This window comes from Thermobia domestica, chromosome 13, assembly GCF_964235325.1.
Source record: "Thermobia domestica chromosome 13, izTheDome1.hap1.1, whole genome shotgun sequence".
Taxonomy (NCBI): domain Eukaryota; kingdom Metazoa; phylum Arthropoda; class Insecta; order Zygentoma; family Lepismatidae; genus Thermobia; species Thermobia domestica.
Genome location: NC_137466.1, coordinates 106,698,606 through 106,723,402, shown reverse-complemented (window position 1 = coordinate 106,723,402; position 24,797 = coordinate 106,698,606). Strand labels below are relative to the sequence as shown.

Genomic DNA, 24,797 nt, shown 5'->3' with positions numbered 1-24,797 from the left:
TAATAATAATAATAATAATAATATTTTTTGGTCGCAGGTAAACATGATGTACTGTACAGAACACATTATATGTCTAAACAAATGCTGACTAAACTAGTTTTTTCTGTACTATATAAAATTTTTCCAGTGTGGAGCTGTGATTTCGTTGAATTTTAGGCCCTGCATCATATGCTGCAAAACCAAGGCAAACCCATATTTTAAGATAGGAAATTACAGCAGAAAACTTCGTCTTGGATTTTCAAAAAATATATCTTGAATTATAAATTCCACTCACCTGGTATACAACGATTTCCGAATTGCACATATCCTGGATTACAATAGCACATGGATCCTTGTAGCGTTGCGCCAGGACCACACACTCCGCTAGGTGATAACCAAAACCATTTGGTGCCTTGAAATTAAAATGATCATTTTTTAATGTAATATGTATGTATAAAATTTAAATGTAGATATTTGCTGATCTACGGTATCTTACAAGCAGTGGCGTATTTAGGGGGGTGGCTTCCGGGCTTAAGCCCCCCCCCCCCGAAATCTTACTTAGTATAGTAAAGTAAATGAAATATCTTGCAGAATTTTCAATTTCCAGGCAAAGCCCTCCCGAAAGATAGCAAAGCCCCTCCCGAAACAAAATCGTAAATACGCCACTGCTTACAAGTATGAAGTAGTACTTCTTATACTCGTTAATTATTGAAATTCCTATTCATAAAACTAGCTGAAAAGCCGTTTTAGATTTACGGGGAGAATAGATTTACGGAAAATACTGTATTTGAACCCTCTCCTCCCTTAGGATTAGCATTTCAATGAAAGTTTAATTATAAAAACCCATAAGATATTTTTGGCATACATCTTGAACTTCTCTACCTCCTTACGCCACGCCCCTTATCAATGTGGAAGGGTGAAAACTTGAGACAGAAACTAACAATGTTCCATATTTATTTTCAACGGATAAACGATCACAAAAGCACACACACACACACAAAAAAAAAACCTTTCATCCAATGTGACGAAAAAACAGAAATTTCACCTTCCTTCAGCCCCCTAAAAAGAAAATTTGGAAAACGCTGGTCACGTCTCCGCTTGTTTGTAATGAGAAGTTCATATACAGTGGCTTATGAGATACTCTATTTACTGTATATTTTGAACCCCATACTCCTTTAGGATATGCCCGTTAATCAAAGTGAAGATTGATACCTGGCTCGAGGTAGATACTAAGTATGTTCCAGAATTAATTTCATAGTTTTCAGTCATTTTCCCGTGAACGATCACAAACAACAGAGAATATCACTTTCAATGAAAGCGAAAAAGAATAATTGAGAAGTTAAAAATAATTGAGGAAAATGTAATAAGGGTGTAAGCGAGTCTACACCTTTTTTTTTTAACATCAAACGCTTTTGTGGCTTTTGCTATGCTTGTTTAGCCTCCTGGTAACATTTCATTTCAATATCGGAATAAAATGCTGCATATTATATTGCTTTATGTAAGAAGAAAACACTACTTAAATTTTCAACGTTTTTCTCCAACTGTATGTTTCAGGTTTAGACCCTTATTGCATCAAACTATACAAATGAAAATATCTCTTTCCCGTTTTAAAATGGGAATTTTAGAAGATGCTGGAACACCTATCAATTTATTTTAGTGAGAAGTGTATATATCGAGTTTCATTTCCCTAATTTCAGGGATTTCAGGGATGTGGTACTTTATTCTAGGCAAAACATTTGAATTCTTTTTTCCTCCCTTAGCATAGGTATTTCAGGAAATTCAGTTTTTATTTATTGCTCTCACAACAAAAGAAGTTTTTTTGTCCAAATCTCACGTTTCAAGAAGTCCTCAATCTTCATTGGATTATTTTTTTCTACATAACTGTACACATTCTCTCCCGCCCCATCATCCATTTTCAGGATATATATATATATATATATATATATATATATATATATATATATATATATATATATATATATATATATATATATACTGTTCCATAATTCCTGTAATTTTCTACAGCACTGGGAGAAGATGAAGTTTTCACACTATTAATATAAAATTTGGCACTCTTATTGAGAAATATCTGAATTTTTCGAATTTATAAAGGAAACAGGAGAAAATTGCTGTTTAGCCTCCCTTTTGGGAGTGTAAGCACAAAAGTTCATTTTCCTTATGGGAAATTCAATGTTAAATTTTGGAAGCAGTTTTCTCCAATATTTATTCGTAAAGATTTTGGGGCAAATGACTTGTATTTGTTACAAAATGCAAAAACATTCATTCACAAAGCTAGTAAAGCCGTCTCAAACATTATTTTGGGAAGGACCCCCTTTTGGGGGCAAGGGGAGTAAAAAGGTGGTAGGTGATGTGTTACCAAAATCCCAAAATTTATTTTCGGAGTGCCAGTAAGCGACAGATTAATCACTAATGTCACAAAATTAATGCTCCAATGCTCCTTACATGTAAGAGTGACTGATAATGGGGCTACAGCAAATAAAAATAAGAAAATCACCATAAATATCCTTAGTAGGGACATACGAGAAGAAGGTATTTTTTATTAATTAATGTGAAATTTGGCGTCATTGTATCAAAAGAGTGTGTGTTTTTGAAATCTGGAATGCTATTTTGGTAACGCACCGCCTTAGGGGGCACAGGGGGTGAAGCATTAGATGATGGATCTTTATAAAAATTCAAAATTTTGTTCCGGAAATGCCAGTGAGCATCAGATTTTTCACAAATGTCACAAAATTAATATTCTAATGCTCCTTGCATGTGCCAGTGACTTATATGGGGCTATAACCCCCTTTCAAAAATAAGAAAATCACCATAAATATCCTTAGTAGGGACATACGAGAAAAATGAAATTTTTTTCTCAATTAATGTGAAATTTGGCGTCATTGTAGCAAAAAAGTATGCGTTTTTCATATCTGGGATGTTATTTTGGTAACTACCGCCTTAGGGGGCACAGGGGGCGAAGCACCTGATGATGGATTTTTATAAAAATTCAAAATTTCGTTCCGGAAATGCCAGTGAGCGTCAGATTATTCACAAATGTCACAAAATTAATATTACAATGCTCCTTGCATGGTCTGTGACTTATATGTTGCTATAGCCTCCTTTCAAAAATTAAAAAAAAATCATCATAAATATCCTTAGTATTGACATATGGGAAGAATGATTTTTTTCTCAATTAATGTGAAACTCGGCGTAGGGTTAGCAAAAAGTTATGCATTTATCAAATCTGGAATATTATTTTGGTAATGTACCGCCTTAGGGGGGCACAGGGGGTGAAGCATAAGTTATTGGATCTTTATAAAAATTTCAAATTTTATTTTGGAAAATCCAATGTGTCAGATTGATCACAAATAATACAAAATTAATATTCCGATGCTCCTTGCATGTGCCAGTGACTGATATTGGGCTATAGCCACCCTCCCAAAAGTCACATAATTTACGGTAAATATCCTTAGCAGGGACGTGCGGGAAGGAGGTAAATATGCTTTACAATTAATGTGCAATTTGTCATTATTGTAGAAGAATGTTTTGATTTTTTAAAAATTTCGAAGCTAGTGTAAATGAATATCGTCTGTCAATGTAACAGATTGAGTATATAGCTTCGTTTTTTTGGCATCACTGGAATATAATCAAAGAATTTTGCGTTTTTAAAAACCAAATTGGTCTCTTCTTATAGCATAAAATCACACATAAATTCACCAGCATATTTTTTGCACACTTAAGCAAACCAGCTCGAAATAGAACAGAAAATGACAATGAAAAATGCTGCAGGTTCCACGAACGAAAAGATTTTAATGAGAAGTAATACTTTAAAAAATAAAATATTGTTTTCTTTATTCATAGAAAAAGCGTATCTTTTCCCTACTTCTTCCACAATAACTGTATGATCCCACTTTCCACGCAGTAGCCTACTCGTATACTGCACATGTAAGCATGTCAGGAAATCATACACTATAGACACATGGTTGTAGTGAAAACAAATGTCTCGCGAGGAATAAGGATTAGGTTGAGTCAGGCTATACCATAAACCCAAGAAAACATATTATCCTTTTCTAAAAACAACACTTTTCTTTTGGCTCAGTTAACTAAATTGCTTAAAGATTTCACTAATCTAAGTGTAAGACAGATAAAATGAACTTACTTTATTCAGCATGCCCTCGTGAACGAGCAAGATATGAATGAATTAATGCGATTTACTAGAGCCACTGTGAACACCTTCTCCAACATATTTGGGTGACTACGCTCTGGACAATTCTTGGTTTTATGTTGCCCAATAAGAAGGAATGGCCGTAATAAAATTCCAGACGCATGCACCATCATAGGTACAAGCGAAAGAGTGTTATTTTATTTTCTAACTAAAAATGCAAATTTACCTATGTCACACTCCCATTAGGCAAAAGAAATTCTGAGTCCACGCCCCTAAAAGAAATCCACATATTGATATTATCTTGTCACAAACATTTTTTTTTTCTAAAAAATAATGCCAAATTTCATATTGTAAAAAAAAAATGCTTCTGCCAGTAGGTCTTTGCGTAAGAATAATCATAGACCCTATTGAATTTATGATTCTTTTCAAACATAGCTGTAGTAACATATTAGTCACTGGTACATAAAAGCAGTATGGAGTATTAATTCTGTGCATCTTGCAATTAATTTGACACTCATGAGCACTCCCAAAAAAAAATTTGGAATTTCTATCAGTCCTCCCCCTATGACCCCCAAAGGTATAAATTACCCTCCGTGCCCTGTGCCTTCTGTTACCAAAATAATATTCCATATTTTTACTAGCACAACGCCTAATACCACATTAATTAACAAAATATAGCTTCTTCCGTATGTTCCTGCTAAGGATATTTATTATAAATTTTTAATATAATTATTGAAAGGGGGCTGTAGCTCAATATCAGTCACTGGCACATGGAAAGAGCATCGGAATATTAATTTTGCATTATTCGTTATCAATCTGACACACACTGGATTTTTCAAAATAAAATTTGAAACTTTAGAAAGATCCAATAATTTATGCTTCAGCCCCTGTGCCCCCCTAAGGCGGTACATTACCAAAATAATATTCCAGATTTGGACGCCGAGTTTCACATTAATCGAGAAAAAATCATTCTTCCATTATGTCAATACTAAGGATGTTTATGATGATTTTTTTTTAATTTTTGAAAGGAGGCTATAGCCCCATATAAGTCACTGGCACATGCAAGAAGCATTAGAATATTAATTCTGTGACATTTGTGAATAATCTGACGCTCACAGGTATTTCCGGAACAAAATTATGAATTTTTATAAAGATCAATCATCAGATGCTTCACCTCCTGTGCCCCCCTAAGGCGGTAGTTACCAAAATAACATCCCAGATATGAAAAACGCATTCTTTTTTGCTACAACAAGCCAAATTTCATATTAAATAACAAAAAATACCTTCTTCTCGTATGTCCCTACTAAGGATATTTATGGTGATTTTTTTATTTTTGAAAGGGGGCTATAGCCCCATATAAGTCACTGGCACATGCAAGGAGCATTAGAATATTAATTTTGTGACATTTGTGAAAAATCTGATGCTCACTGGCATTTCCGGAACAAAATTTTGAATTTTTATAAAGATCCATCATCTAATGCTTCACCCCCTGTGCCCCCTAAGGCGGTGCGTTACCAAAATAGCATTCCAGATTTCAAAAACACACACTCTTTTGATACAATGACGCCAAATTTCACATTAATTAATAAAAAATACCTTCTTCTCGTATGTCCCTACTAAGGATATTTATGGTGATTTTCTTATTTTTATTTGCTGTAGCCCCATTATCAGTCACTCTTACATGTAAGGAGCATTGGAGCATTAATTCTGTGACATTAGTGATTAATCTGTCGCTTACTGGCACTCCGAAAATAAATTTTGGGATTTTGGTAACACATCACCCACCACCTTTTTACTCCCCTTGCCCCCAAAAGGGGGTCCTTCCCAAAATAATGTTTGAGACGGCTTTACTAGCTTTGTGAATGAATGTTTTTGCATTTTGCAAAAAAATACACGTCATTTGCCCCAAAATCTTTACGAATAATTATTGGAGAAAACTGCTTCCAAAATTTAACATTGAATTTCCCATAAGGAAAATGAACTTTTGTGTTTACACCCCCAAAAGGGAGGTTGGGGCCTGGGAGTGTCTTTATCTATTTACTTTGATGGTGTAACTTAGGGGAGGGGTACATATAATAAAATAAATAAAACTTAATAACTCTTGAAGAAAACGACCAATCTCGATCAAATTTTCAACACAAATAAGGTTCATGCCTAGGATGTATTTTATCATTTCACTTTGGCGGAGCAACATAGGGGAGGGGGCAGGGAGAGATATACAAAAATTGATATGTATAAAAATAAATGTGACTATGTTCGTGAGTTAATCACTCTTGAACCACCCGACCAATCTCAATCAAATTTTCAACATAGATAAGGTTAGGTCGTGGGATGTTTTAGTCATTTCACTTCGACGGTGCAACGAGGGGAGCGAAATGGAGGAGAGATATGTAAAAAAAAAAATGAATCTGACTGTCTTTATGACTTCATCACTCTTAACCACCCTACCAATCTTAATCAAATTTTCAACATAGACGAGGTTCGGACCTGGCATGGTTGTTATCATATCACTTTGACGGTGCAACTTAGGGGCAGGGGCGGAGGGGAGATAATTAAAAATGATCGAAAATTATTTATATTAGTGTTGAATCTATAGTTTTCGGGGTCCCTGAGAAGAACAGGAACAGTTTCGATGCCGTTTAAATGCAAATTCAGACAAGCAACTTGGGGGACGGGAGGGGGAGGTACATTAAAATGATCAAAAATGACCAATATTAGTGTCGAATCCATAGATTTCGGGCTCGATGAGTTGAACAGTGACACTTCCGATTCTGTTTACATCCAACTTCAGTCCTGCTACTTGGGGGAAAGACTCATAAAAATTATCAAAAATGACCAATATTAGTGTCGAATCCATAGTATTTGTGCTCGATGAGTTGAACAGTGACACTTCCGATCAAGTTTACATCCAAATTCAGCCCCTCAACTTGTGGAGGGGAGGGGAAAGTACATAAAAACGACCAAAATACCAATATTAGTGCCGTATTTATAGTTTTCGGGGTCGCTGAAATGAACAGTCACACTTCCGATCCCGTTTAATTCCAAATTCAGCTCGCAAGTTGAGGGAGGAGAAGGGAGGAGATAGATATAAATGATCGAAAATGACCAATATTAGTGTCGAATCTATAGTTTTCAGGGTCGCTGAGGTAAAGAGTGATATTTCTGATAGCTTCTAATATAGGGGAGAGGGATATATATATATAAAATCATCGAAAATGACCAATATTAGTGCCGAATTCGTGTTTCTAGTTTTGGGGGTCTCTGTGATGAACAGTGACACTTCCGATGCTGTTTCAGTCCAAATTCAGCCACGCAACATGTCGAAGGACGGGTGGTGAGGGATAAATATAAAAATGATCGAAAATGACCGATATCAGAGAGCGCTTTAGTAATAGTAAAAAGTGACTGACTACATATTACTGTTTTTTCTTATGATGCTAGTGTAGAAATAATCCAACTTTTCCCCTTAAAAGAGAAATTTTCGAAAACACTGAAACACGTATTACCTTATTTTTATTCGGGAGTTTATTTATGGAATTTTACATTTCCAACTTAAATGAATCCTTACAGTTGACGTTTCATGAATAAATAAAGCTAAATTTCAATATGATTGAAATTGTCTTCTTTCTCCCATTAAAAGCGGAATTTTCAGAAACGGTGAAATACGTGTTTCCTTATTTTTAATTGAAAGCGTATATACCAAATTTCAGATCTCCAAACTAAGCGAATTCTCACATTCATCACTTTCTGATTAAATAAAGAAAAATTTCAGTGTTTTATAAAGTCTCTCTCCATCCCTTCCTTTGGCGTGGAATTTCCGAAAATGCTGAAACACATTTTATCTTATTTTTAAATGAGTTCATATTGTTGAATTTAATTTCTGTAACGCCAGTGAGGCAAAATTTTAAACCCTCAATACCTATAGTTAGTGTGTATATTGCCCAAAAAATCTTACCTTATTCTCTACTTAAGTGACAAAGGAGTAATTCCTGAAAATTTCACGTTAATATCTACAGTAGTATGGCATGGGCGATGTTGAGTCACCCACTTCTACTCTTTCATGTGATAGTGTAAATAGATTACAGACCTATGGAAAAACCTGAAGTTAAAAATATGTCGGATATCCGGGCTGGCAACGGTCAGGCGGCTACCGCAGATGAGGTTGCTGGTGGTATGTTAAAGTAAACTTCATACCACATGATAAGCAGTAGAACGACAGTGCGTAAAACTGAGCACACGCTAATAGTGCAAAATGGGTGATCCCTCTAGTGTTCAAACAGGATTTTTTTTTTTATTCTTCTTCGATGTCTCTTATTGTAAAAGCGTGTTCCTACGCCGCGCCGTCGCACATCGGACATATTTATCTTTCTCTCTCCCTCATTTTTTGATTACGATTAAAATATAAAGAAGAAGAAGAAGAAGAATCAAAATTTGTATGTAATAATGGTCTAGTAAGTACAAAATGTCATAATTATTCAGTGTTATCAATATATCAGTTACAGCCCAGAAATAATATTAAGCCGAAAAAGTTTTCGGAATTACCATTATAATAGTGTGTTAACTAATGTTAACATCGTTTTATAATTCCTTAAAATATTAAAAACTTTTTATTGCATCTTAGAAACACAAAACTTTTGTTCATTTATTGAAGACCTATAAACAGTATTTATTTTTTAAAAAAATAGGAACTAGTAGATGGTAAATAATTTTGAAATACTTTATATAGGATTATGACATGTTAGTTTGTTTTTAAATTGTGTGTTAGTGAAAGTGTTTAAAATTTGTATAAATACTTTTTTAAAAATGGTAGACAAGGGTTAAAATAAAACGAAGAACGTTAGGAAAAGGATAGAATGAAATAAGACACTAACTTAGAATTTTTGAGAAATGAGAATTTTTGCTGACAAACTTTTCATGTAAGTTAACCCTTTATTATAATTGAATTTGTCTTGTGTAAGAAAATGTATTTTTAATACCTTTTATGGAAGTTTTTTAACAGTTTACCTGTAATTTATATACTTAAATATTTGTTTTTTATAAAGTAATTTTTAAATAGTTAATTTAATATGTTTGAAATAGCAGACTAAAAGAGTGCTTTTAATTCATATTCCTTTAAATATGTCTGCTGCAATTGTAAACTTTTGTTTCTTTAAAGATGATTTATTGTTTCAATAAATGTATATCTATTTAAAATTAATTCTTTTACAAATACCCTCAATTCGCACTAAATATAATATAATATTACCACTATACTACTACTAATGTTAAAATTTTAAAATCAATATTAATGGTCAAAATAAGTATAGTTATTTTAAAGTAAAATAATCATTACATAAATCCTCTCTATTAATCTATTAATCTATAAATTGAAACATGGCTCTCATGTCGTACATCCTATATGGAGTATTTCTAGGTTGTTTACCATCTACTACTTCCTATTTTTTTAAAATAAATGCTCTTTATAGATCTTCAGTATAAGCATGTACAAAAGTTTTGTATGTTTCTAAAATGCAATAAAAAGTTTTTAATATTTTCAGGAATTATAAAACGATGTTAACGTTAGTTAATACATAGCCAGTTCTTTGTTTTGAAGTTGTCTTATTTGTATAAGTCATTTATCAAATTACGAAGAGAACGACTTTTTAATATTTTAAGGAATTATAAAACGATGTTAACATTAGTTAACACAATAGTACTGATGTTCAAAGTAGGACCATTGCTCACATACACATTTACTCCACCAATCTCATGATGGGTGCCTTCTTTTTAAACATCCCGGAGTTTGCCCGTGACGTTATGTGTGAATTTTTACTCGTTGAGGTATTGTGCTCTATTGATGTTACTTTCTTCGCTCAACTTTTGATAAAATACCCCACGAATTCTAGTTTCTTTGGGAGTCACCCTTGCGCCGCTCATGTAGCACACCTAATTGTCCATTAATGGAATCTACGACTAAAAATAATGAGCATTTTTTTAACCCGTCTTCGATCCCACATTTTGTTCTCGACATGAGTGAGGGTCTTTTAAATTTTTCCGACAAATTTGAGTCTGGTAATAGCATCGAAAGGAAGCATTTCTACACACATGTTGGTCTTTACTTTTTGTCTTTTGTCTTATCTTAGTGACAGGAATCACTTCTAAACGTCGTCAGTGTTTTACAAACAGCTTTTATATACTTTGTTTGAAACTTGATCAAACTTTCGAAGTCTCTTTCGAGTACATTGTCACAGAATTAATCACTGTGTCACTCCTACCAACAAAAACCAAGTTTTCTGCTGTTATCAGCGAAATTTCAGTTTTATGAATGATCATAAAATACTTCCTTATGACACATAAGATCACCAGAGCTCATTTTGAGAATATCATACGAGAAAGATTCATTCCCATTAATAAACTGTCCTTATTGCTTCTATAGAGAACAAGAAATTCCAGAATTAATTATTCTATGCCCATATTCCGGTGTTTCTGGAAGAACAACTGGTATTTATAGGTTATTAGGGTGACCAGGTTTTTAACGGGGTTGTCCCTTTTATTTCAGAATGACGTCCCGAGAAAAATGAATCAAGGCGCAAAATATTCTTCCGTTTTTTGGCTCGTAATATAACGACATTAAACATAACGATGACATTTCTTATATGAATTTCTACCGTTTCTTAAGGAAAGATCGACCCTACAAGAAACTCAGTCACGAAAAAATAAAATCAAGAATTAATCGATACCCCTACTCTGGCCCCTGTGAAATCTTAAAGAGAAATGTAAAATTTAAAATTGGAAGACGGTTAAATAAATTTAAAATTGGTTATTGTGAAAAGCTAGCGTTCTTCCTCATTGCCATGAGAACAACATTACAATGATTATACTTAGAGGAATTGTTACATTATGCCAACTTACCTAGTGTCCCTTTATATTTTTGTATCAAAAGTTCCAATATATTTCAACCAAAAAAATGTACGCCTTATATCTGGAGAACTACATATAGCGTAGCCAAACCCAAACTATCACGTAACTCAGTATGATGTGTTTATTCCGTAGAAAATACGAAAACTCGATTTACGGACCGTTCAAAAATTTTGTGGTCTCTGATCAAAAAACTTTGGGCAAGATCGCCATCTATTGATCCATTTTTGATCATTCCTAAAATTCCTGTTTTTATTATATATATATTTCAAATTCTAAGTATGACTATCCTACTATAAACCATCGGCTAGTGTGAAACAATAAATGATATGGGTAAACGTCAGAGGGCGCATCGAATGGCACGCACTGATGGCACTATTTGGAAGGAAATTGTATTGTGAAGTAGAAGGTAAAAGGAAAACGAAGAGAGAGAATACATAATTGATAGATGGCATTAAAGCTAACAAATCCTACACGAAGACAAAGATGTTAGCTGAGAATACGTAGTGTAGAAAACCATTGAACGTTTATTTCTGTGATGCACGCTAAAGTTAAATCCAACTTAATGTTTTCCTTCAAACCTACGAAATAAACTTATTGTTTGGTATTAAAGTTCGTCAAAAATAAGAAACATAAAGCGGTTAAAATCAACCCTCCATGACAGAAATTTGCGCAAAAGAATTATATATATTGTACCAAAGTCGATGCTATACTTCTGTACAAAGTATATTTTCTAAAGGTTATCCAATCATCCTAATTGTTTAGTGCAAAATCAATCATGGATAAGAGACAAATTCACCGCTTATTTTTAACTTTTGTAAAAAAAAAAATCGATTTTGGTGCAATGTGGTGTAATTTTTTAACGGTTCTCTATCGATCAATAAATATCAACGGGATGCAATCGATCAATATTCAGAGATGAGCTAACACCCATTATTAAAAGAAATGTATCTGCCAATACATATTTCGTAAAAAAATATTCAATATTTATTAAACGTAACGTGTATTTCGTTTGAAACTTAAGACTTAGGCCTATTTCTATTATTTAGGCTAAATTAGGTATATAAACTGTTCCTTACCTTTGACAATAATAGATGAAGCTTCTTGAGTAGAGTTTAATGGGAAACCTACACGAAACATCAAACAAGCTGCTAACAGAAGATAGTTAAGGCCCATAACGAATTCCTTGCAAATTAACACCTCAAAATATGTTAAAGTTGATGAGTTAAGAAGTACGTGTGATATTAAAAATCAGGAGAAATTTTATGATATTTCACTATTGATGACTCGTAGCACCAAATGAAGGAATAAATGTGGAAAGGACGTGTTAACGGAATAAGGCTAATCAAACTTTCTAATTATCAGAGGATGTCAAACAAATCTCCACCTTACTTTTCCAATTTGTTATCTCTCACTGTAAAGAGTCCACCAACAAGAAATCTTTAGCTGTATCAGTTAACATAAATATATTACCAAATTTTACACAATGTTAAACAAGGAAGTTAGGAAACCTCGTTTCTACACGGACATTTCAATATCTTATTAGGTGAGTCCACACAATAAATGTTGTCCTGAAGACAGTTACATTATAAAAAACATATTTTCCTACTAGAGACTTTTAAACTACCTACTTCGATTTCATTTCATAGTAACACTCTACTTCCATATTGTAACTTGTATACTGAGCTATCATTATACATTACCATCATAGCTTAAGTATAGTATATTCTGACAACAGCAAACTAAAACAATTAGTGACTTACTGCACTGACGGGAAGGATGATTTTTGTTTGCCTGTCACTTTTTTAAATACCTTCAAGAAATAGTGCATGGCCTTCAACAACTTTCAATTGGTCAGCATATTCAAGATTTGTGCATATTTCCCGCATCCCAAGTCATAGAAACGTGATGTATCAGGACGTTGTGACGTGAAGTTTGAGAGCTTTTGTTTGTTTATTTGTTTAAGTGACATCCTTGATCAACACTGTGGTTATAAGGGAAGTGGAGTTTAAACATAATACTACCATAATGCATTCAAAGCTCTTCATCTTGGAGTTGAACCAGGGACTTCATGCACCAAAGACACGAGTGTTATCCACTAGAGTAGAGGGTTGTGTTTGAATACCTCTGCTTTCGACAAATTTTCAATATACACTAAAACTCAAAAGTTTTCGAACGCCCCCGAGCTTTGTGAGCATTTACTGTGATCCTATTATTTTGGAACGAGAATTTTACCGCCTTGGATCAGATATACTCCTGCCTAAAGCATAGAATTTGACGACAGTTGAGTGTTCGAAAACTTTTGAGCAGTACTATTTTATATATGTTTTACTTGGACCCGTGTCTCTTAGTTCTCCAGAATGTTGCCATTTATAATGTAAAAACAGAATTCAACATTAATGGGAATTTACAAACATTCTGGGAAACAGTCTAGCTAAAAGGTGTAAAGGAAAAATTGGATTGAAATATTTTAATCACCAATATCTTTTACTCCTCCCCAGTTTGGACACTGCCAATAGCAAATGGAATGCCAAGTCGGGATCCATTGTATTCAGGTTTTCTTCCACAAAATTTTGATTGAGGGAGAAGATTGCTAAAATTAAAAAAAAAAAAAAAAGAATGAGCGCTGCACTTGAACTTATTTTGGTGTATAAAAGTACTGTATTGAAAATATTGAAAATTCACAAATACGAATGGTTGGCCAATGGAAGAACATTGATGCTCATTCTTTTGATCTCACATGCTAAATGAGAACCCTGTAGAAAAGTGACGTGTAATCGCTACTTACTGTACAGCTCCGGGGGAGGGACCAACTCTGGGTACGAGAGTAACACTTGCGTGAGTTAGGTTCACTTCTGTGTTCTTGGTTCAGAGAAAATGACTTAGGATACCTAGAACTATCTCTCTAAATTTTAACAATGGATACCTTGGGCCAGCTCCTAAAATTTCGGGAGGGTTGCATAGGACCACTTCTTAAATTTCGGAAATTGCCAACACTAAAATTTGGTATCATAGTATAGAACTATGGAATGTATCTCTGTAAATTGTGGTGGTCCATCTCGTATCCTTTTATAGGTAAAAAGTTGTCAAAAATCAAAATTTGAAGGTTTTTAACCTGTTATTTCCTTTGATAAGGGTTTAACACATTATAGTGTCATATAGTTAACGCACACCTCTTCAATTTTGGGAGTGGTACATAGAACCATGCCTTAAATTTGGGAATTTTCAGGAAAAGTTGGTAAAATTTCCCTAGGATTCAAATATATAACTCTGTAAATTTAGGTGATCCTCCATATCCATTTCTATGGGTAAAAAATTGCCAAAGTATTCGTATTACCATGTGGTCGGTTATTGATTGTCCTTACAACATATGCTTATATGGTTGAGCACAGGGTCAATTCTCTTTTCATAGGACACAGGTACATTGACCAACCCTTAAATTGGGAAATTGTGGAAAGAAACATAGCTTGGTAAATGTTCGCTAAGATTCTCATGTACGAGGCGTGTCCGGAAAGTAAGTACCGTTGCGAAACAAAATAATACTAAAACAGGTTTGTTCAAGTCAAATTTATTTTTACATGAAAGAGCACACCTTAAACTGTTTTTCGACATATTTTCTATTACTGTTCAAACACTTTTCAACTAATGTTCAAACTTGTCCAAACTTTCCTCAACGAAACATTTCGCCAGTCTTCGGCAAGTAGAACAACTGTGAGATTCGTTCTATTTTCCGGTTTTCGAGTACAAGGAACATGAAGTCGGCCGAAATTCATCGTCAAATTGTCGAGACTTAAGGTGAAAATGTAAGTGAGGGAGTAAGAGAATGGTACGAAAGTGAACAAGGCAGTTCATAACTACGAAGTGGGTGACCTTAGTTGTGGATGAGTTGGTGAGGAAAGTGGATGAGAAAATTCATAAGAATAGACGGTGCACAATGACAATTCAGATTATTTTCCTGAAGTTTCGGGAACTGTTTTGCATGACATTGTTACTGACCTCTTAGGTTATGCAAAGAAAGATGTGGAATTCTGGTTGTCGTCATTGGCAGGATGTTTCTTTGAGGAAAGTTTGGACAAGTTAGTCACCCATTAATGACAAGTGTTTGCATTTTAATGGAACTATGTCGAAAAATAATTTAAGGTCTACTCTTTCATGTAAAAATAAATTTGATTTTAACAAACCTATTTTATTTTTCAAAACGGTACTTACTTTTCGAACACACCTCGTATATTTCTCTAAATTTGTTTGGTGCCGTTTGTTCCCTTTTATGAGTAAAAAAAGTGCCAAAAATTCAAAATTTGAATGTTCTGATCTATTATATACTCTTTGATTAAGTTTGAGTGTATTTTATTCTTATATAAATTAGTACTTGGTTCAATTCCCTTTCTCAGGATATGGATATTGATACTTTCCTTTTAAATTTTGAGGGGAGTACAGGGCCCAGCTCTTAAATTTGGGAATAGTTAATAAATATAGTTGTTTCAGTCGAGATGTTGCAATTCTTCCAGTGCATTAATAACTGATGTGGTTCACAACAAAGTACACTGCTAGAAAAATCCTATGCGGTTGGTAGAGTTTTTCAACATCTCGTCTATATTGTCAGTTATAAATTGTTGTCTATACAATTCATCTTCGGTCTGAGAAATCATGCCTGTCACCTCGTTCACGTTTTGCAACTTGTTCACTTGTTCAGTAGTAGTGAAATTGAGAGTGCTTTGTAGTCTAACTCAGGTGTGGTTACGCATAACTTAATCGCTAATACTCTCTTCATTGGTTCGAGTAGTCCCGGGTTCGATTCCCAACGGACACACTCGATCGAAAAGGTGTAGAAAATATTTTAGGCTAGCTATCAGTGAGTTTTTTCCTTAGTTTTGCTCATACTAACTAAATACCGGGATGGTACCAGGTTGATTTATTCCTTTCGTCCATTCCCCTTTCCTGGATAGTGTGTCAGCTGAGGAACGTTATCCCTCATACGTGACGGACTTAGCCCATTTATGACAGTAATGCCCAGAAATATAATTCCTATCTAACTCAGCATATGGGTTACGTGGATTGGGAAGCATATACAAAATTAAAGCGTATGACATCGCTCTATATCAAATACAAGGCGCATGAAAAAAAAGAAAGAAAAGAAAAGAAAGAAAAAAAGAAAGAAAAAAAGATATATTTGTTTAGAAAATAAGAAAACGATAGGAAAAGAAATTTATTGTGTTTGGTATATAATCAGGAACCTCCAGACATTCATGGTAGCGTGCAGTGGCGTATTTACGATTTTGTTTCGGGAGGGGCTTTGCAAACTTTCGGGGGGCTTTGCCTGAAAATATGAAAATTCTGCAACATATTTCATATACTTTACTATAGTAAGATTTCGGGGGGGCTTAAGCCCGGAAGCCCCCTTCCTAAATACGCCACTGGTAGGGTGATACAAGTTTCCGTATACCTTCTGTATAAAAAATATGCCACCTGAGGGTGCATCCAATCGAGAAAGGATGTCTTGAGCACTTAACTGTTGTTAAAACGCATCGATGCAAGCCACATTTTCAGAAGAAGAAAAAGGAAGAAATCGCCGGGGTTAAGCTCGATTGTAAGGTGGATGATTGAATAGTTGCTACCGAAATCGTTGAATTATTTCAACAGTACAAGCAACTGTGTGTTGACGGGTGTTATCATGGATCAGAAGAATTCCAGAGAATACCATATCTCTCCGACGATTTTGGATGACCACCGCAAATTATTCAGTGTTTAGCAATACACGTCTGCTGTAATTGTTTGCCCTGGTTCCAAGAATTCCACAAGAATCACAAACTTTTGCTCTCGAAACACAGTTGCCATGATTTTGCGAAATATTTCTATTACTTTGTTTGAATTTCTTTGCTTTAGGAGAACAAGGGTGCTGCTATTACATCGACTGCCGCTTCGACTACCCAGTGGCGTACAATATCCAGGTTTCATCCCCAGTCATAATGTGAAAAAAAGAACTTTCACCTTCCCCCCAGCGCACAGTGTGACATTTTGATGATCTAGGAGGACAAAATCCATTTTTCCAAGTTATTAATATACATATAGCTGTTAGTTATTCCAATAATAGAATAACCACAGTATATCAAAACAACATTTGTTTCCAATTCTGTTAGTTAATCTAGCACATAGATAAGCCCAAACTTCTCGGAACACCTGCTCACTGGTTTCGCAGTGCGCGTTCGAAAATCTGTGATGCGACTGCGCTTGCAAAGTGTGGATCGCACGAGTCATGTAACAGCAAAAGGAAAGTGGGTGTGTATTGGTGGTTATATTACGTCTGTTCTGAATTGTAGTGTTTCGTTTCGAAACCTTTTGTTCGTTCTGAAAAAAAAGGTACGGAAAACTGTAAGTGTTAAACACACAATTATATTGAAATGTAAAAAAGAGCTTTGAGTTTTAGTATATTATTCCGCATTATTCCAGTGTTAAATTGTATGTAAGTTATTGCTTAGAATTCAGACTTTTCAAAAGTGAAAAGAGTTGTTGCGCAGATTTGCGCACTTAAAGGATTTTGTTTTTTAATTACAATGGCGCTACAAATTCCCTATCACACTTTATTTGAGATATGGGTAGAGAATTCAAGTTCGACGAGATTTGATGCCTTACTGACGCGTATTGAGCGATCAGTTGGCTACTCCCCATTACCTGATGACGATTTATCATCTATTAAGGCGCCACTTAGGACTGTCAGTCACAAACTTTGAGTGAAGTGGAAGACAGCATCAATACATCTCGAACTTTTTCTGCAAAATAATTCCTCCTGGCATGAAGGAAGTCTTCAATTCCCTGACCTCATGACATTACAACCTAGTACATCCCGAAGTCATGGAAGACCACACAAATTCTTCAGTGACTGCAGCCGAAAGTCAAAGAAACGTACAGTGAAGATTCTTATTGAAGAAACATGCCATGAGGAACTGTCGTTGACGATTTAACTAAAACTTAGACGAAAAGGAAAGAGGAATTCTGCTTCAATTGTGAGTGAACTTTCAAGTGCCTCTCCCCAGAGAGGAACTAGGATGAAGAAGTCTCGTCTTGTATTCTTCCTATTGGCGAGCTTTCGGAGGAAGAACAAGAGACAAGAAATAAACACCACAGGTAATACAGGGAATTATTAACGAGGAATACATCAAGTACTAATACAAATACCGATCTGCTCCACAGACTTCTCATCATTTCTGATCCAGTCATTGGAAGTTACCGATTTCCTCCAAAAACAAAACACAGTCGTATCGACGGCAAAGTACTTGATTTATTGAATAATCCTTCTTTGCACACTCCCAACGAACATCGATCTTCATCCGATGACTCAACGGCCAACTAACTCAGCAGCAGCGGTTCAAAGGGTAATATGTATAGAATTTACAAGTCAATGTTTGACTGTTCAAATAGTTTGATAGTCCAAATTATGTTATATTTTGTGTTGTGTTATATTTATATAAAGTGGAATGTGATAAATGAAAACAGAGGGGAGAAACAATTAATAAATATTGAACAAAAATGGTGAGAAACAGGAAATCAAAAAGTAGTCAGTATACTAAATAATTGTTTGTTTGTTTGTTTCTTTGTTCTATTCTCAGCATGTTTCTTTTTTATTCTGAATTATGCGAGTCCACTTTGCATGACGAACTTTGTGTTTTTCCTTTTTCTTTTGTAATAAAAATAATAAATTTTAAATTAATAAAATGAGAAAATAAATGGCATGGCTTAAACTAATAAGGTATCATGCCAAAAAAAAAATAATAATAACAGCCTCATCCTGTTGAGGTTTCAAAACAAGAAAAGAAGAAAGAAAGAAACGAAATAAAAGAAAAAGTAGCAGAGAGAGAACAAGAGGCAGTTGCGTCTGCCATGAATAAGACCAAAAGAACTTGGTCAAGGAGGGGGAAGTAGAGGCTAAAAAAATAATGTTTCCCTGTTTTATTTCAATAACTAATGGTCATTACTGTTTTTTACAATCAACTTTCCTCTCGTTTTCCTTTATGTGAACAACCCTATCTTCCTTTTTTATTTAATGCGTGTTTACAAAAGTTATTGTTGCCGTGGATTTGTTACTACTTCTTTTTTTTTATTATTTTTTTTTAGCATAGGCTTCAATAGCATGGGTTCAGTTATTTCTACCATTGTACCCCAGAAACGTATCTTACGTCACTTTAATGTGACAGATTCTTGATATAATAATTTTGTCCTCCTAAATTGGCAAAATGCCACTGTGAAGCAGGACAAAAAATCATGTATTGCTGTCATTCTTTGCTCTTTGTGAGCGTCTGTTAGCATTTTTGGCACTTACTTTGCAAACCATTTGTGATAAAGCCCAGCTTGTCAGTCTCGATTCGATGCACTGTTTTCGCAGACACTTCTGAAAACTCTTCGGTGAGTTCAGTTATATGGAACGGCGATTGGATCGCACTTATTTGTTATTATGTTCCACCAGATCTTCCGTTTGGATACTAAGATTTCTGCTACGCTCATTGTAATGAACATTTGAAGGCCTTTCCAGAAACTCTCTGCACCAATGTCTCACTTTCCCTTCATTCATTACTGTTGGTCCGTAAATGACACACAATTCTGATTAATGTCAGCTTCATTCTGTCCTTTGTCATTTTGAAATCGTATGATAATTCTCATTTCCCATTTAGTGGGATATTGTATTACGGCATCCATTTCATCTTACTGCAACTCGCATGTAAGCAACTCCACTCAGACGATTCTATCTCTGTTGCAAGCATAAAATACAAGGGCATGTTTCTGCACATTATAAAATTTAGAAGTGTTTCCTCCCAGCGTTAAAAATATAGGCCCTAGTTTCTGATATGCGCCTCGTACATAGTAGTGGAAATTTACAAAGCGGTATTAGGGAAGGGTAGGTAAAAAATATTTAATGCCCGTGTAGCAGTCGAAACATATGAAGTATCAAAAACCACTACAGTAATACAGTATGGACAAATTGAAGGAAATACATGGAAATCAACAAATCTTGAAAATGGCGCAAGTGAATTAATTTGATGAAAGGCTTGCTGTGTAGATTCATTCATTATTTCCTTCCCGCTCATTTCGATAAAATGAAACTGACAGTATTGACAGCAGTGCACGCACATTTAACAAAAGTTGACAACAAATACTAAGTTTAAATGACTCTATACATACTTGTACATTAAATGTATGGCTATTAGTACGTTGGATACATGGCTGGGAAAGCCAAAATGCTGCACTTGCTGATTGGAATATGCCACTTTCTGTGGTCATAGTTTATGTCACAATATAATGCCCCAAATCTGGCGCAACTGTAACTGTAATGCATTGACTGTATATTTGTATACATTATTGCGCAACGCATCAAATTTTGAGTCGCCACCACATTTATCATAAAACGTGGGAAACATTGTTTTTAGTTCCAAGTTCTTCCAAACGACGATAAAGGAAACTATGAAAATTCTTTGACCACACTGCACGGTAGCGGTATAATAAAGAAAACCGTGACTCAACTGATTCTAAATTACAGCTGTTATATTTAACTAATTTAACTTCAAAGGAAATAAATATCAATGACAGTGATTTGAAGTAAACCGATTATATATTGTCTGCACATTACACATATACATGAAAATGAAACAACTTTAATTGATATAGTGAATAATATACATAAATAAATTTACATACGTAAATATACAGGTATATGTGGATGTCTATCGTTTCGCGTGTATCAAATCATATCCTATTTTATTAACCCAGTTGTTATCATGTAGGAAAATATCTACCTTCAAAAGGAACTGGTAAGGATTAATTGACTAGACTGCATAATTATCAAATACGACCTAATATTCTGATGATATAGGCAATAAAATAGTTTTGTTACTAACACCAGCATCAATTGACTATTACCCATCGAGAAGTAGGTTAGCTTATATACACTATGTGATCAAAAGTATCCGGAAACCCCCCCCAAAACACGTTCTTCATATTAGGTACATTGTGCTGCCACCTACTGCCAGGTACTCATTATCAGGGACCTCAGTAGTCATTAGACATCGTGAGAAAGCAGAATGGGGCGCTCCGCGGAACTCATGGACTTCGAACGTGGTCAGGTTATTGGGTGTCACTTGTGTCAGAAGTCTGTACTCAAGATTTCCACACTCCTAAACATCCTTAGGTACACAGTGTCTGATGTGATAGTGAAGTGGAAACGTGAAGGGACACGTACAGCACAAAAGCGTACAGGTCGACCTCGTCTGTTGACTGACAGAGACCGCCGACAGTTGAAGAGGGTCGTAAAGTGTAATAGGCAGACATCTATCCAGACAATCACAGAGGAATTCCAAACTATATCAGGATCCACTCCAAGTACTATGACAGTTAGGCGTGAGGTGAGAAAACTTGGATTTCATGGTCGAGCGGCTGCTCATAAGCCACACATCACGCAGGTAAATGCCAAACGACCCTCGCTTGGTGTAAGGAGCGTAAACATTGGACGATTGAACAGTGGAAAAACGTTGTGTGGAGTGACGAATCACGGTACACAATGTGGCAATCCGATGGCAGGGTGTGGGTATGGCGAATGCCCGGTGAACGTCATCTGTCAGAGTGTGTAGTGCCAACAGTAAAATTCGGAGGTGGTGGTATTATGATGTGGTCGTGTTTTTCTTGGAGGGGGTTTGCACCCCTTGTTGTTTTGCGTGGCACTCTCACAGCGCAGACCTACATTGATGTTTTAAGCACCTTCTTGCTTCCCACTGTTGAAGAGCAATTCGGGAATGGCCATTGCATCTTTTAACACGATAGAGCACCTGTTCATACTGCACGGCCTGTGGTGGAGTGGTTACACGACCATAACATCCCTGTAATGGACTGGCCTGCCCAGAGTCCTGACTTGAATCCTATAGAACACCTTTGGGATGTTTTGGAACGCCGACTTCGTGTTCGTATACAAAAATACCTGCAATATATCTAATACTGAATAAGAAAAACGCTCGAACATCCTCCTCGTTCGCTAATCTATATGAAAAGTCTACATTGAAATTAATTACAAATTGGAGACATAAAAAGTAACTAAATGTTCTTCTCCCTGAGATCTATCTCTGTAGTATAGTGTTTATCATAAGCTATAATTACAGTTTCAATGTATCTATTTTGTTCTCTTGAATTAGCCAAGGAAAAGATCATTTTTCTTTTCCTTCTTTTCTGGTCGAGGCAACGTTACAATTTTCTTCAGCAATGAAACAAGGTAATTCATCGATAATTGGTAGTCGCAGTAATTTTTACGTCATCTTTCATGGTCAACAAAAAGAAGCAACCTCTTCCAACAAAACATGGGAATGAAGGAAGTAATCATTCTTCTACATTGTATGTTATACATAAGTTTACTGCAAGTTCTTTTTAAAATCTGTAAGCGTAAACTATATTCATAATATCCTCCACATACTTGCAGTTCATAAATACTATTATACAGTAATAGAACTTCCTATTATTAAATTTTTCCTTTTGCATAATGAATCTGATGTAAAGTATAATTTTCAAAATAAAACTCTGATAGTATTGCTTACAGAGGTACAATCAATGTGCTCTTCCCATTGTAAACAAAGAAAAAAAATTAATAACTATTCCTACTAAGAAACAATATGTAATTTTGTTTTTATTTGGTGTATGTATTGAACATTTTTCTGAATATTAGTTACATAACTTTTGTCATTATAAAATTCAGAAGTATTTAAGAATGTTTTGAACAATATTTGCTTCTTTCATTTACAATTCATTTATAAGTTTCAGTTAACTGTTAGATATGAGCGATCAAGTTGTTCGGAAAGAAAATCTGTTACAAGCTGTGGAACAGATCTTACGAAGTGCTGATTTCAACTTAGTTGATTTATCTGTTTGTGCTGCATCGTCTGAAGTTTCTGGATTTCTTGCCTCACACAGAAGAGCCACAGTGACAGTGCAACATAACCATCAACGTAAACAATTTAAGTTCTTTATTAAATCATTTCCTGTTCAACAAAGCCAAAAAGAAGTTGTGGAGAAAATGGGAGTTTTTACAACAGAGATTGGATTCTACTCGGAAATCATACCGGATATCTATCATCACGTGGGGATTCGCTTGCCATATCCAAAATCGTTCTTCTCACGATTAGGTGAAACAATACCTAACAATTTCTTAATACTTGAAGATTTATCAGAGAGTGGTTACGTGTTAAGGGATAGAAGATATGGACTTGACTACCAACACTGTTCTTGTGTCTTGAAGGAACTGGCAAAATTGCATGCTGCATCGGTTGCATTAGAACAGACTAAGGAAAAACCGTTACAAGATGTATATCCATTTCTTCACGAAATTATTTTCAGTGGAGATGATTTTTGGCGACAGTACATGAATAATAGCATCAAGACTACCTTAAGTTTGGCAGAATTAATACCTAGGTACGCTAACTGCATTGAAGAACTTCAACAGAAGCTTAATAATTTGTACGAGAAAGCATGCGAAATGGTTCAAGGATGGGATATTGTGAATGTTACCTGCCATGGTGATCTCTGGATAAACAATATTCTATTCAAGTATGTTAAAGACGGGGAGCCTCCAGTTGCTGTTAAGTTGTTGGATCTTCAGTTAGCACGCTATGGTCCACCAACACTTGATCTTCTTGTGTTCTTGTTCGTGAGTACAAGACGTTCTCTGCGGGATAAATATCTTGATGATCTTCTTAGAGATTATCATATCTCCTTTATAGAAACATTGTCCGATGTAGGTGCACAGTTGCCCAAATTCACTTTCGATGCCCTTAAAGAGAACTTTGTGTCCAAGAAACTCCTAGGAATGTTATACTTTATGCTCTATTTTCCTTTCATTTTGATCGATGACGACGACGCAAAGAAAATGATGAATCCAGATCATCCAGATGAATTTTTGAAGTTCATGACTGAAAACCAAGCTACTGTGTCAATTGATAACTTTAAGAAAAATAAATACTACAGAGTCCGCATTACAGAATTTATTGATGAATTGTACTATGAACTTTGTGTGGCCTAATTTATTTAGTGATGGGTGTGTTGATTACTCTAGTTGATATTTTAAGCGTCAGTTTGTTAACTAAAATATTACTCTTTATTGATACTATTGGCATGGGCTTATAAGAAGGAGTTTGAAGTTGATAATACGTAGATACTTTATTTTCTTAAAGTGCGAACTATTCGTTCAATACTTCGGTTCACTGTTTTAGAAGTGTTTTGTTATTATTATTAGTGATTTTACTACAAGTTTCAATATTATGAATGTGCCGGTATTATTAACCGCTTGTCATCGTTTTGGCTTCAAATTCGACTTCATTTTTCATATATTCTTCCTAAGAATTTTAGAATAGTGAATTGTTTAGACCAAATGTAATTGTCATGATTATTTTTAAAAAATGATTATAATGTGAAAATGTCGTGTAAAAAGTTACATAGTGTAAATAGAACAAACAAGACACGAAAAGATATGTATCAAATAATACACTTTGTTGCATAAAATAGTATTATAATTTTAAGTGATACTTTATTTGAATAAAACCCAGGAAGGAATGACACATATTTATAACCGTGAGTGAAATACATTAGTGCTGTAATGAATCAGCTGGAGAAACAAAATAATATTTTCTAACAAAAAAAATGACCAAATGTGTATTACATAAGCCTTTGATTCATTATCAATTCTTAGAACGGGATCTGGCAGAAAAACCTGATGGTTTTCAAATTGAAATTGTGA

At 34.8% G+C, this 24,797-nt stretch overlaps 2 protein-coding genes across 3 annotated transcripts in view; one reads left to right on the top strand and one right to left on the bottom strand.

The window, feature by feature from the left end:
• LOC145669264 (uncharacterized) overlaps positions 1–12,362 on the bottom strand; it is a 38,756-nt gene extending 26,394 nt beyond the window's left edge. For both annotated transcript variants that reach the window (XM_081737583.1, XM_081737584.1), the window contains exons 1-2: positions 12,121–12,362; positions 275–391 (exon numbers count right to left, since the gene is read on the bottom strand). In XM_081737583.1, coding sequence (XP_081593709.1) covers positions 275–391; positions 12,121–12,217 — 214 coding nt within the window. In that variant the 5' untranslated portion in view covers positions 12,218–12,362. The remainder of the gene's footprint in view (positions 1–274; positions 392–12,120) is intronic.
• A 10,479-nt stretch (positions 12,363–22,841) lies between these two features.
• On the top strand, positions 22,842–24,553 carry LOC145667713 (uncharacterized). The gene has a single exon (XM_081735171.1). It carries the CDS (start codon positions 22,842–22,844, stop codon positions 24,081–24,083), a length of 1,242 nt encoding a protein of 413 aa, XP_081591297.1. The 3' UTR covers positions 24,084–24,553.
• Positions 24,554–24,797: the final 244 nt, after the last annotated feature.

Coding starts and splice junctions, on each gene's coding strand:
- LOC145667713 (XM_081735171.1), top strand. CDS start 22,842: ATGAGCGATCAAGTTGTTCGGAAAGAAAATCTGTTACAAGCTGTGGAA.